The sequence below is a fragment of the Plectrocnemia conspersa genome, unplaced genomic scaffold (assembly GCF_051122295.1).
Source record: "Plectrocnemia conspersa isolate PC_06_02 unplaced genomic scaffold, ASM5112229v1 ptg000003l, whole genome shotgun sequence".
Classification (NCBI taxonomy): Eukaryota; Metazoa; Arthropoda; class Insecta; order Trichoptera; family Polycentropodidae; genus Plectrocnemia; species Plectrocnemia conspersa.
In genome coordinates, this window is record NW_028277167.1 from 8299669 (window position 1) to 8315390 (window position 15722).

A 15722-nucleotide genomic window follows, 5' to 3' on the forward strand; every position below is an offset into this window, starting at 1 on the left:
ACTAGAGTTGAGTCACAAAAGGAAATACCCGTAACGATGTCTATACATGGAATTCCTTATATCTAATAATCTGAACTAAGCTGTTTTTCCCGTGTGTCCAATTCAATTTTAGGAATTTTTGGTTATGAATAGGTGATGAGAAACTAGCGGATTAAAATTGTTTTTCTAAGAAGAAAGCATCTCACTCATTATAACGCTTTTTAATGATTGATCGTTTGTGATGTTGTCATATTGGATAAGTGGGAAGTTGAAACATTGAGTAGCTAACGGTCGTTTGTCTTGTATCAACAATTTGCGACATTGTTTGTTTTATGTAACTCTGATGCTATAGGAAGAGTGTTTCTATAGGAGAGCAACTTAGCTTCAACGCAAAACTGAACTGGACTGCTAAACACTACTTCCTGGACTTGTAAGTATATCTTATGGCGAAACGGTACTTTGGCACTGGTTTTGGATTACTTCCTCGATAATTGTGCAGCAAGGAAATTGTTGAATGTATTATATTATCAATCTTAAACATAACCTATTTTAAAACTATTATTTTGATTAAAATATATCAAACTTTTGCAATAAGTAGATAGTATTTTTTATTTATCTTTAAGGAATATGGTTAATTTTTGGAATAGCGAAGATACACCCATATAAATTTTGAATAAAAAATTGTGCAATAATATAAATAACATTGGTTTACATTTTGTTACAAAATACTAATGAAACTTTATAAAAATACATTCATTAATATTAATAATAATGTAAAACTTGTATGTGTAAGTAATATTTTATTTACAGACGAAAATTAGATCATTTATTATAAATGAGTATTTCGAATTTGTTTATTACAATAAAATATTTAAAAAGTATCGTTTCATGATCTAATTAATAATAACTTTAAATTACTTTCAGTGAAAGCAATAGATATGTATCCAAAGTTGAAATAAAAAAATATTTAATCAAGTAATATTATAAATCCGTTTTTTGCACATTTCAATATTATGTATACGAATGGAATGGACTTCAAATCAACTTTCTTTTCTGTTTTTTATTTATTTAAATTTTTCTGTACTGTTATCAGTTTATAAGATATCCGCATTTAACAACTATTTACATGTAGTATGTATTTTTTTGTAACAGTTTCATGCCATTACAAAATAATTTTAATGAGTGTTTTTATTTTTTCTGTTCCGTTAATAATTAACAAAATACTGTCCAAGGACAATGCGTTTTATTTTTTCAATATACTTTAATGTTCAAGTTATATTATACATGTAAAAAGTTGTTTTTATAATTTATTTTAAACATTTTCAACTTCAATAGCATTTTCTTAACCTAAGTAATTCTGAAAAGACCTTAGAAAAAGGTTTATTTCAAAACTTGTGATAAGTTTTCTAAATTAAAATAGCAATAGAAATTAATCATAATGTATTATTTTATCGATAATTAATATAATAATAATTTGCAAAACTTTTTTTTAGCAAAAAGATTCATAAAATAGGAAAATTATATATTTCTTGGTTTAGAGTTATTAGACACTACCTAAATAAACATAAGGTTTATGCTAAATAAAATATTTGACCTTTAAACTGCACTAATATTTACTTAAATTCTAACTGTAGTAAAAAATAGACAAGTTTTCGTATACCTTAACAGCTTACCGCCCGGGTTGTTTTTGCCGAACATTGCTTGGTGGCCGGGTGATTTCGCAGAATAATGGCAAACAATTATCTTTCTTAGTAAATTCCCTAAAACTTAAGATATTTTATTGAAATTTAATATGTAGCTTCCTTATGATTTTTCACATAAATATACCTTTTGAAAATTAATCTATTAGAGTATATGACGCACCTTGTATCGGGAATTTCATTTTATAATCAAAGGAATGCAGTACATTTAATAATATTTAAAAAAAACAACGGAATAAACAAACAAATGTCGTTTTTTTATTTATTTCATTGCGCATTGTTTTATTCGTTCAGGGTCTATCGAAAATTTAATCGTAATAGCAAAATTAAATTCAAAGATTTTATTTTGTTTAAGGCTAAAAGATGGATGCAGAATTCAGTGGAATCTATCGATTCTGAAGACATTTCACCAGTTTCTACCACATCCTATCGTGCTTGTGCTGTCGATCCACCAGAAAGGCTTTCGGATGAACTGAAACACCATCAGCCAATAAAAATAAAAAGTGTGGAGATATACATATGTGAGAAGAAAATGTCGTGTTTGTTCTGCATATAGAATAAGGAAAGATACACGTGCAGAAGTTGTGATATTTCTCTTCGTATTGACGAATGTTTTAATACGATAAAAAAGTGTAAATAATAAAAATAAATAGTGATATAGTGATAAAGTGTGGTTTATAAATGTAATGGTGAAAATAAATGTGTGTGTTGTGACAGTTGTAAGCAGAAAAAGGACGTCGAAATATTTGGTGAGTGCAAATTACTATATTATCTTACAAACGGATATTTTTCATAAATCGTTTATACAAAAAAATTTAGAAGCATTTAAACATACACATTATTAAATAATAAATAACTAATTTGTAAATATTGCAACCATTTTCAATTTACACAAAATATTAGGAATATAAAATACATATTTATTCGTTCATGATTTTATTCCTCAGATATTATTTTAAGTGCAATAATATTATTTTTTTTCAATTATTTTTCAATAAACTAGTACAGTGATTATTTATCTGAATTGAAGCTTTTTTCTCCTGATTTTTTAAATAATGAATCATTTCGGTTTTCCAAATGGTGAGGAAATTTCAAAATAACGAACACCGGGAAAAATGTTCGTAAGTTGATGGATGATATTTTTTGGAAGTTCTTTGATTACTGTGTTATCTAATTTATCTACATATAGCGTAACGATTTTACTTTTTAAATTTAAAATAACATACAGAATTTTAAAATGAAAAACTTTGTTAATTGATGTACTATCAACCGAGATGTTTCGATTTTATGTTTACATAGCCAGACATTTTGACCCTGAAATTTATTTCTGTTAGAAGTGTAACATAAAATATTATTTTTTATATGAAATAAATAATTATTGTTCATATATTGCAAAAATAAATTTATGCGTCTCAAAGAGGCGACGTTTAATTTACAAATATTTGAAGTAAAATATAATTTATTTTTCATTTGATAGTACGTAGAAATAGTATACTAGCATCTTTGATTATTATATAAAGACAAACTTGGTGGTATCCCAGTATTTTTTTAATGAAAGAAAATGCATGACGCAGGAATCATGCTTGAGTTCACGGCCACTAAACAATGTTCTTTCAAGGCTCGTATATGAGTCCGCGGACGTTAAGCTGTTAATGTCTTAAATTTAGACTATATTTAAATAAAATTAAGTATTTTAATAATATATGTACTATGTTTGTGATAATGTACATAGTAATACATAATTTTATTATTTGTAAACTCCAGTAGCATAATAAGTTATGATATCAATTCGTAGGTTATGTATAAATTAGATTTAATATTAAGTGTATTTATTGATTATTAATTTAAAAGTAAAAAGTTTAGGTGTATTAAGTGGAATAATAAAATCTCAAGTATAAAATTTTAGCACAATAGTGCTGCCTCATTTCTCTTATTGTGCAACTATTATATTTATTAGCATTTATACGTATGCAGAATTTTTTTAAATGTTGCATTATAGAAGTATGAGATCAGTTCTAAATCAAAATAAATGTACAAATATTAAAATCATATTAGGAAGGAGTTTTTTTAGTTGCTATGTTTATATAATATATATTAATATGAATTAATCTTCAGTTAAAACAGTAAAAAATAGCAACACAACATAAATAGGATAAAATACAAAAAATAAACATTTATACAATTTAGATATCAGTAAAATAATTTTTTTTAGTTATCTGTGGATTATCCTAGAAATATTGTTGAACACAGTCACGCATATTTTTTTAATATTCCAAATGTTTAATTATACTTATAAAAGTAGTAAATTTTTAAACGTATTTAAAGTGACTTTTATCTGTCTTTTCTGTATTTTTTTGTGATATTGCTTTATATTATTAATTGAGCGAATCTAAAAGTATTTGTAATATGCTTGATGAATATTAAAAAAAGAACAATTTAAAAAAATATATAATTGATTCATATCATATTTATTAATTTTATTTGTATACTTAAGCAATTGAAATGATTAGGTGTTATCAAAATTTTGAATAATAATTAAAATAAAGCATAAAAATAAATTGCTTTTAAATTTTTTTTATTCTAGGTAATATATGATTTTTTGTGATATAATAATTATATTATTCTATATATTTTTTTCAATATGAAATCGACTATATCTAGAATAAATGTATTTAGAACTATATTTCATATTATTATCCAACATATATTTAAAATTCATAAATACAAGTTTATCGTTCTAAACTATATATTATATATTTTGAATAACAAAGGTCCAAACTCATATCTTTGTGGTACATTCTGAGCTATTTATCTCTCTTTTAAATACACTATATTGATTTTTTAAATATTAAAATACGTAACTACAACTCCAGATTAATACTAAGAAAGGAAAAATTAAAACTTTAAAATTATTAATCATCAAGTATTAGCAAATTAAAATGTAGTATATATAAGTTTTCATTACTTAATTTATGAACAGCTTAAATCTAAAAAGTTTTCTACCGCTTTTCAATACTATCCCAAAGCACGATAGATAAATATTCATAACGCCTTTGTGCCAAACTCTTCCGCTTTCAATATTTATAAATCTCACGACCATCCAAAATCAATTCTACCGATCATTTCTTGTTTCCATTATCCATAAAATAGAATATAATAATACTCAAACAAATCAGGCAGTTTACGAACAATGGTCGATGTGCGATTAAAAAACATTTTTATTTTCGTGTTCAATGCCTTCCTTTTTGGCGTGTGTCTTCCTGCATAATTTTCCGCGCGTTTCCACCATGCCAATCGGCATTTGCATGAATTTTCCGAGCGGACAGTGCCTAGGGTGATGTTGATGAGGAGCACAATGCGAATTGACAGGGCCGCTGCTTGGAGCGGTAATGGCGCATGTATGATTTGCACATTATCCAAAAATATTTGAGACGACACGTAAGAGAGGAGAAAAACACGAAAATTAGAGACGCTATATTATCTCGACCAAAAATTATAATCGGAGTCATGATCTTCAAGTTGGCAGTGGATTCGTTGCGGATTCGTCAGCCTTTGATCACAATGAACTACAATGAACTCTGAAAAACAACCATTATCACTAAGAATTTTCATTATATTATTGTCTTCGCTCTTTCTAGATTGCCTCTATGGGTGAAGAATAATATTACAATTGCTTCATATTTACGTCTGTTCATTTTTCATTAAACAAAAACATAATAATTTAAAAATATTTTTGTGTGAAAGTTGTCATGAATATTATTGATAAAAAAACAATGCTTCAAGTAAAAAATATTGCTTCTATGTTAATTCATTGTTTTTTTACGTATTATAAAATAATAGAAATGTGTGACAATTATTAGCTAATACTTTTAATTAATTTAATATATCATAAATAGTATGTCTGTAGATTTACTAATCGAAATGTGTGTAATAATTAAAAGTCAATCAGTCGAGTGGTTGTTTTTTTTTCTTTATATATTCCACAGATAATTTGTCTTTTTTATATGTTGTAATTATTATATAAATATAACAATATTTATAATATATCACAGAAATTGTAATTAGCATTAAAATCATTCATAGAAATAACAAATCTATTTTGTAGGCATTGTGTTAATTTAGTGTGAGTATGTAAATGAATATTGCATATAGCATATCAATGTATCATATTTGTGAAAATAATTAAATCAACTATAGTTGTAAGCAAAAAACTAATTACAGCATTCAACTTTCTACATCATTGTAGTGATAAAAAAGTTTAATCCTAGCTATTCGAATAAAATATGAAATACATATATATGGCAAATTTGAATAAAAGATTATATATTAAATTATAAAAATTTTTGACAGAAAAATAAGATAACTAGATAGTACTTAATATTAAATATATCTAGACAATGATTTTTATTATCATAATCTATTTTTAAGATCCCATTTATTATATATCTATAAAATTATTCCATATTTTTTTAAGGAATTTACTTTGAAAACGTACAAATAAATATTTTTTATTAGAATCTAGTTTCATATTTAAAGCTTGATTATTATAGAAATAACATATTGCATTGCTTTCAATTTTCAAGATATATTAGTGTATTATTTTACTCATAATAATATTTGTCATTTAATATTTGTGACAAAAAGGGAATTAAATCTCGTTAATATAATGCAAAGTATAGTTATTCGTTTTTTTGTGTATTGTTTTTTTCTTTTGCAACATGACAAGCGTTACAACCAGGTTAACACAATCAATAACCACTATGTAATTTGTAAGCCACCAGACTAAAATCAAAATGTCGGTAAACTAGTATTTTTTTATTAATTAATTAATATTCATAATTATAACATATGTTATTATAAGCGAACTAGCTCGATTTTTTAAATATTAATTATTTAGCAGATCACAAAAATCTAGATAAAATAAATTTGTTGTAACATGGTAATCACCCTAAAGATAGAACAAATCATTTACTTTTCATAAAAGTTCGGGCAGTATTATCGATATTATCTCAAATTATAAATTGAGAAATATACTAATATATATCATAAAGCTTATCTCACTCTTATAACAGGTTCAGGCAATACTTTAAATTATTTATATTTAAAATAAACTATTGAAAAATTTTTGTATAACAGTAACATATGGATTAGCTTCTAAATTTTTTTTATTTATGTCAAGCTCACAAGTTAAAATATTGATAAAAAAATGTCTTTCCTTAATTTAATCATACTTCTTCTGCAATGAAATGCAATCAATTCAGTCGAATTCTTAACAAATAGCAATATTTCTTTTTGCGAAATTTTCAACAAAAAAATACGTAATTTCCTATGAAACGTCACGAATATCCGATTGTGCTGATCGAATAAAAAACATGATTAATATAGTACGTACGTATATTTATTATTATTTACAATCTTATAAATTACACAATAATTTTACTGTATAACATTACAAGCCTATTAAAAATACATTAATAAATTACCTAATAAAGATCAATTACAAACTATGACTATTTAATTTTGTCTTATAAGGATTCATTGTTTTGTAAATTTGACGACGACCATTGTATCGTGTATCGATTATGCTTTCGTAATCCTTTCTCGAGGCATTTTTTTGTGTTGGGATGACAATGAGCAATTAACTATCATCGCTAAATATTTAGTAATGAAAAATTCTATTTCTCAAACATTATTATGATATTCTTTCACTCATATAAGATAATTTAATGGTTGAAAATATATTTTTTAAAATCAATTTGTTCTGTTTTGTGTTCTTAAATGTATACAATTAACATATCTTAAATATATTTCATACAATAAAAATAAATAAATTATAATATTTTAAAAACGACTTTTTTACTTTTTAAATAATTTACTATACTAACGGACAAATTTTTACATAGTAAAATATTAAATTGTACATTTTAAAACACCATTAAATAATAATTAGCTCAATACGATAACACCGACCTATTAATCGATCGAATCAAATTTATTTGACACAAAGATATTATTAATGTCAAAGTGGTCTATATATTATATAATTTAAATGTAATAATATTATTGCTGTATTTTTAAATTAGCTATATGTTCAGCTTCTTCGACAGTTTCTGGTAATCTTAAATTCAATGTTTCCGGCGAAGTTAACATCATTAAAGCTGATATTATACAAGTGCTTCCGAATAGGATTGAAGGAAGAGCTTCCATGTAGACGCTCTACAACATTCAAAGAAATATGATTATGTTAAAATTATTATTTCATTTTATTTTATATTTTTTTTATTACCAATAGTGGAGTTAAAGGAGCCACGATAGATCCAATCCTACCCAACATCGAACAAAAAGCTAGAAGCGAATGTCTCAGAGACGTAGGGAACAATTCAGATGTGTAAAGGTATATACCGTTGAAAGCCATCGTAATAAATAGCTTTCCAAGCATGTAAGTCAACAGCGATAACCAATGTATATCTGAAAAAAATATAACGTATCATTTGACATCTGATGATTAACATCTAACATATTTCAAAGTATGGTCAGAAATTTTATCCGCGTCAAAAATCGCAAATTAATTTTCGCTCCACAAAGCATAATTAAATTTTATTGAATTTTTTGTGCATATAACTAGCAATCTATCAAAGATCTAGATTTTGAAAAATCGATCCTATCTTGCTTTGTTTCAACTTGGCCTGAGGATAGGACAGTTAATTGTAGCTTGTGAAATTCATTTTTGAGAGTACTTCTTCACACTTTCCTAGTTATTCAATGAAGTGTTGAAAGAAAGAAAAAGACTCCCACGTAAATGTTTTAGAACGCGATGATTGCAAGCGTAGTTAAAATATAAAAACAGTTTTATTGCCCATTCTATATTGTTTTATATATAGATTTCAAAACTGTAAATGCAATATTTAATATATATAATAGTAAATATATTAGTGTATATTTATATATTTATTGATAACTGTAAAAAAATTTAAGAAATTTATAAAAAAGTATTTTATATTTTGTGAATATTTTCAATAATAATTTATATTATTAATGATGCTGCTATTTTAATATTATACACAATATAAAAAATAAATTATTATAGGTATGTGTTAATGTCATATTCTAAATGACTCAAACTTATCTTAATCTATCTATAACCATGTAAAGTTAATAATTATAGTGTTTACTGAAATATTAAAAATATCATTACACTTAAAAGGGTTTACCTTCGTTTCCAGTCAACAAAGTAAATTCTCTACATTTTCCACGCGTTATTCATCAAACTAATACGTAACGCAATTGTCCACTCACATTGACCAAGAAAAAAGAGATTTAGCGATATTATATAAATGACTCTTTATGATTCTATAATTAGTAGTCATTGAAGTAGAAACAAAATTAGTCGCAGCTCGACCGCGGAAATGTATTGTGACCAGTTTAGCATAGTTTTGCGACGCTACCATCAAAAATCATTTGCGATTTCATTAACGTGTCAAAAGAGGTTCGGGGTCTGACAAGTAAACCTTCACTCTCATTCATATACTGACCTTCTGGTATAAAAGCGAACGCAAAATTGCAGATGCCGCTTATTAGAAACGCTACAAATAGAGTCCACTTCCTACCAATTTTGTTCAAAGTGAAAAATGCTACAATATGAGCCGGAATTTCCATCAATGCCGAATAGATGAAGTTTAAATATGCGTTCCCTCCTAAATTCACAGCATTTAAAGATAGTCCATAGAAGCAGAAGGTACAAGTGATCCACCAGAAAGAACACTTGAATAATCTGGCAATCATCATCTTAGATTTTATTACTAGCATGTACGGAAGAACTTCATTGTCAATGTTCTCTTTGGAAGCTTTAATATTTTCAAGTTCTTTGAATTTCGCTTTATTTTCTGCGTTGAAATATAAAGGTTCTAAAGATTTTTCTGATAAAGTTTTTCCATTTATTTTTGCTATTCGTTTCATATTCGAGATAATATCTTCATATCTTCCTTTTGAAGATAGCCATCGAGAGCTTTCCAAAATCCAATAGTGATACAATGCGAACAGTACCATCGGAGCTGACGTCACGAGCAAAAACATTCTCCAATAAGGAAAACCCCATGCCACCAAACCCATGCAAACTTGTCCAACAGCAAAAAACACGTTTATCATAGATCCTCCAAAAACTCTCGTAGAAGGAACTAGAACTTCCAGTCCTACAATCAAACACATAAATAAATAAATATAATTAATTAACATAGTTCATTACAATAATACCTAATATGTAGGCCGAACTGTAAACACCAGATCCAAACGTAGGTTCTAATATTTCGAATGATAAAAACATGGCATAGTTCACTGAAAATGCTTTCACGACGCCAAACAAACCTTCAAGTATGGCAGATAATATCAAAGCCATTTTTCTGCCATATCTATCAGATATATAACCAATTAATGGCAAGGCTAGTAAAGTTCCGAAACTGTGGAGTGTTCCTATCAGTGCTCTCTTGAAATCATCGCAGGGTATGTCTATCTGAAAAATACGCCACTCTAAATATTTATAAAATTATGTAAAATTAATGTATGATGTAAATAAATATCTTACCTCTTCAATGAAAGAATCATCATGCTTAAAAATATATTCAGAGCACTTTTCTTGAATTTGTTTATTAAACCATTCAGCAGGGCATTCTTCATTTTCAAATTTAAGACTAGACTCATTTTTTATTTGGTGGTACATGTCACATTTAGAAAATTTATCAAGTTTATCTTTGATATTCGGAATAGCATTTCCTTGCCAAGATGGTTCAAATTCTAGATTCAGTCCATCACAATTTGGTATTTTGCATCTAAAAATATAATATATTATGAGATTATTGTATCTAAACAATGTTTTACAAATAAACAGTGAGTTTATTTATGGAACATTCTTTGGATGGTATTTTGAACCTAAAATATATTATATATAATAATATTACTTTATCAAATCACTATATTAAATCAAAGTTATATAAAAATAGTTAAATGCTTAACAAATAATACAATATTATCTTAATAAGAATTTTAACACATTATCTAAAGCTTGACACATAAATAATTCAGATCTCTTTACTCAATCGATAATAATAAAATGAATTCATTATTAAAAATGTACGTTATTTATTACTTATCCAAAAGATTTAATTTTTATTTTAAAATCATTTTAAACAAATATATTTAGTTGAAAATTGTGAAAATATTTTGGTTGTAGATAAATTATTTCTGGTATTAATTATTAATTTAGCTTATATTCTAACATATTTTAAATGGGACATGAATTTTAAATTTAGGTTTTACACATGAGAAAAATAAACATAAAAGCTTTTATATAAATATAAATATTAATATAAATATAAAATAAAAATGCTTTGCTTATAATTTTCTTAGATTTTGGTCTTGTTTAAATAAATAATCTGTTATTTAAATACATAAACAGTATATAAATGGTCAGTTGTTAAAAGGTCAATACTTATATTAGGGTCTGATTTTTATGTTTTAAAATTAAATGTTAATTACATTTTGATAAAATAATTCTCACATTTAGAGTTATGTCAGACTTTTATTTTTTGAATCTTACTAAAAATACAGTCAAATAAAATATATTCCTTAGTCAACTAAAATACATTTATTGTAATCTAATCTTTAAATATTTTATACAGAAATAAGGAAGTTAATATAATTTTTGAAATATAAAGCAAATCTCACATATTCAGTTAACTAATAGAATAAGCTTATTTAGAGGCTGTAATGTGCAAGTCTCACTGCTGATCAGTTAAAATTAGTTATTTTTTACTTCAAATTGAATCTACCGATTTGATTGATACATTGCAGCTATCAATATTTGTGAAAGTGACTGTCATGAATGTGGATCTTAAAAAATTATTCCATGGTTATAATTAATTAATGTATTTATTAAGAGGTACGAAAGCTAATTGTTTTAGAGAATAAATATATTTAAAAACTAATTTGTATCATTAACAATTGTCATATTTTTTTCTGGTGCTAACAATAGTTTTATCGCTTTTTGCTGCAAATATGAAATGTGTCTTTGTTTTTTTTTTTATTACAATTGCATTATTCATCAGCAATTACTTTATACAACATATATTAAACTTAACGAGGTAATGAAATTTTTTGTTTAAATAATTAACTCAATGAGGTCTCATGCTCTTCAAAACGCTTGTCTAATATCTGACAGCTTATCTGAATTTCCTATATGGAGATCTTCTACTTCTATAGAAATACGTCAGCTGAGCAAAGGATAAGTTTTCTGAAAAGGACTGTTTTACAAAAAAAAAATTATGTATATATGTGAAATTAAAAACTACAATATATAAAAAGTATCTCTCATGTATATTAAAGTTGGGGAATAACTGCTCTAAATTATAAAAACGGAGTATAAAAAACGAGTTTGTTAAAATTTATGAATAGCATCTTTAACCCTTTGAGAAGTGAGTTCATTTATACAGATTTTTAGTATACACCTGGGAATCAATTAATTTTATGTATTCTTCCATAAATATTTCTGTTTATTTATTTATTATTAATTTATATCGCATTTATTGTACATTTAAAAAAAAGTGATTCTCGACATTTTATTGTTTTGATTTATTTTACTACTTATTTTTTCATCAGTTTAAAAATATATTTTAACACTTTTTTATCATTAAATATCGTTAATTTATTAAACATATTTTTTTATATATTATTTGATTTTTGCGGAATTTTTTTATATGAATTCAGAGGCGCTCAATAGGTTTTTATAAGATAAAAATAAAATGTTTATTTATTTCGTACTCTTCAATTTATTGGTTTTATTTTCTATAAAAATAATTTAAATTAAAGCAAATTTAAAAAAAATATGAAATCATTTTTTTTATTTATTTTTTCTTCAGTTATATATGTAGATATATATCTATTTGGGGTAACAAAAAACAGTAAAAGATTGATCGCCGTACATGTACGGCGATACCGCTCAAAGGGTTAAATATATTGCCACTAATATTTTTGGATTTCTGTTAGATTTTCTTGGTAATACGGCGATAGTACGCTTCACAAAATAAACATCAAAGGGGCAATTTTAGAAAATAAAAAATCTAAGGGACGGTTGTGAAATAAAAGGCTTTTCTCTTAAATAAAAGACGTATGAACACTGTACTCATAATCTTAATATTTTTGTATGGATAGTATAATAAATTAATTAATATGTAAGTAACGGTTATAAATATCAATTTAAGCTATGTAATTGACTAAATAAACGTTGTTTCTCTTAAAATTTCAAATGACATTTATACTATTTTTTTAATTCTAAACCATCATTATTACTTAAACCAAAATTAAGCATTCCAATGAATTTGACTTGCTCTACATTTAATCATTATTTATTATAACCACTAAACACAAATCAATTATGATTTTATTTCAAGCATTTTTTAAAAGTAAAATTTTGAAATACGATTAATTTCACCGAACTATAATATTGAAAAAAACGTAAAATGTGTAAAATAAGTGTATTATAATTCTTAACTTAATGGCAAAACATTATTATGCAGTGATATTACAATCAAATTTATTGTCTTAAAATAAATATCTTTCATTATTAAAGCAAAAATATTTTAAGGTTTTAATATACATATATACATATATATTAAAACCATATATGTCATCTTTAAACCGAATAATAAATCTGATTAAATTAATATAAGTATATTCTTTGAGGCAACAAATATATAATAATAATGCAATACAGCACACAATATTTCATAAATCACGAATTCGCACTTAAATTATAGTAATTTTAGCGTTAAAACAAATAAAAATACTAAAATTAAATTGTATTTTTATGCATATCTTTGTATTTCATGTCACGCATAAACCACAAATGTCATAGAATTGTGAAATATTTTTTATTTATAAGAAATGAAATTAAGGTCATATTATTTTTTGAAATAATTAAGGTCGTCTTCGTGCGTGCATACTAGATTTTTATTGCATTTTCCATAATAAATATTGAAGGTCGCCTTCGGTCATGAACTCGAAAGGTATGACCCTTGAAGCAAATGACGGACTTTTCACAATACATCACAATGGTCATACTGTTTAGTATTCGGATTGAAACTTCGGAAGTGCAAAATAGGTGTCTAGCCAAAGTATAATTAACAGGGTCGTAACTTCACGGTCAATTAGTCAATTGTTATGTTAAATCTCCATCAATGATTTGATATGTTACATTCTTGATGAATGATGTACAAGGAGATGTTTGAGGTCATAGATTCGGAACTCTTAGATCTAAGATATCTATTGATCGCTAATCAAAATAAACTGTTATTCATATCAATTAATAATATTCTTTATCACAGAATTGTTGACGATAAGAAAACTATTGTATGTATATAAAAACAATGTGACACTGATTTGTATCAAATTCTTTAATGTAGAAAAAGAAATAAAATAGTAATAAAATAAATGTGATACGATCTAAAATAATCTATGCATAGAATGAATCAAAGCAAAATATTTTTTCAATAAATAAACATAAATATTTTTATAATGGTCTAGATCTATGAATGTAAAATGCTTAACAGAGCCATTAAAAGAGTTTAATCTCTAATGTATTTTACTGTGTTTAAATGTAATTATAAATTTCAATAATAACACTGTTTTAAAAATATAGTTTTGTTGAACAAATCACATAAGTAAAAAATCAAAGCTTTTCTTTACTGTTAGAGTTTTAAAATAACTAGCTACATATACTTTCCTGTATTTATTTACCATTCAAATTAAATTATATAACTAATGATATATTTTTATTTAATGTCAATGTTTTATATTAGCCATATAAAAAATATTCACGTATAAAAAATATTTTTAACCACTCTCATAGAAAGTTTTAGATTAAACGTTTTTCACTGTCTGCTCTGAATATCAATGCGTTCATTTAAAAGAGCACACTAAACCTGTCTAGTGGATATTATAACCCATTTACGAAAAAAATGTCAATTAACGTGATCTTGTGATCTTTAATTATAAACACAATGCATTGTTTATTTTATTAAAGTTCACGATATATATAAAAATAAAGGGACAAAACATTAATTTTAAGAAAACCAAGTGTTACAAGCAAAACAATTCAAGACCATTTCATCACTTAATATGATATTTTCTGTAACACTAAATTATTTAAATCCGTCAACTACATATATTTTATTATCTTGCAATAGATTCGCACAAAATTAATTTACAGCTTAACAGCGTTCTATATAATAATATGAATTAACAGTTTAAGTATTAAAAAATGGCAATAAAAACCTGTATTCTGTGTCGGGTGCAGAAAAAATATAACTGTTAGCGTGCATAGAAGTAAAAATAATTGGAAACAGCAACAGTAAATATGTCAACAGTTGAAATTTTCCAAACACTCCAGCCTCTATGATAATTGCATCAATGTCGACTTCGATCGGCTTTAATTCGTTCTCTGCCATTTTTTTACAATATTATATTTTCACTAAACACAAAAAGACAGGCTATCTCCAAACACAACCGACTATCACACTGAAGTCGCTATTTCTGATACCAAACACACGATAACTAGAAAACTGTCGTTTGTAACGTCACTAGATCGATGCCCATTGAACGATCGAATTTATGTGACACAGCTAATATTTTTTTTATATAACACATACGTTAAGAGAGGTGGGAGAACGAACAACATAGATAAAAAAATTCATTGTACATACATTTACATGTTAACAATTAATATTCCAACAACGTGTACATAACGTACATATATTAACGTGTTACGTGTACTTAATAGATCATTTTTATTGAGACTTACTTAAAAAATAATAATATATGTCACAACCAATATTTGCCTGGATCTATGAAATTGTGTTTATGATTAAAGTTTAACAAATACTTATTTTAAATAGAACATAAACACAAAGATTACAAGTATTATTTAAAAATAAAATGCAACGTACACAAATACACTATACATAAAATAGTTTCTTTTTAAAATAAAACCAAAAATTT

At 25.5% G+C, this 15722-nt stretch overlaps 1 protein-coding gene and 1 long non-coding RNA gene across 2 annotated transcripts in view; one reads left to right on the forward strand and one right to left on the reverse strand.

Moving 5' to 3' along the window:
- The first annotated feature begins 2043 nt into the window (after positions 1–2043).
- Positions 2044–15722, forward strand: part of LOC148236514 (uncharacterized) — a 49583-nt gene continuing 35904 nt past the window's right edge. Inside the window, exon 1 of the long non-coding RNA XR_015809130.1 lies at positions 2044–2428. This is a non-coding gene — a long non-coding RNA (uncharacterized LOC148236514). The remainder of the gene's footprint in view (positions 2429–15722) is intronic.
- LOC148236515 (organic cation transporter protein-like) lies at positions 7074–15313 on the reverse strand. The gene is made up of 6 exons (XM_088182083.1): positions 15000–15313; positions 10258–10501; positions 9930–10185; positions 9212–9868; positions 7966–8147; positions 7074–7895 (listed from the first exon to the last, which is right to left on the reverse strand). Exons 1-6 carry the CDS (start codon positions 15170–15172, stop codon positions 7740–7742), a joined length of 1668 nt encoding a protein of 555 aa, XP_088038209.1. The 5' UTR covers positions 15173–15313; the 3' UTR covers positions 7074–7739.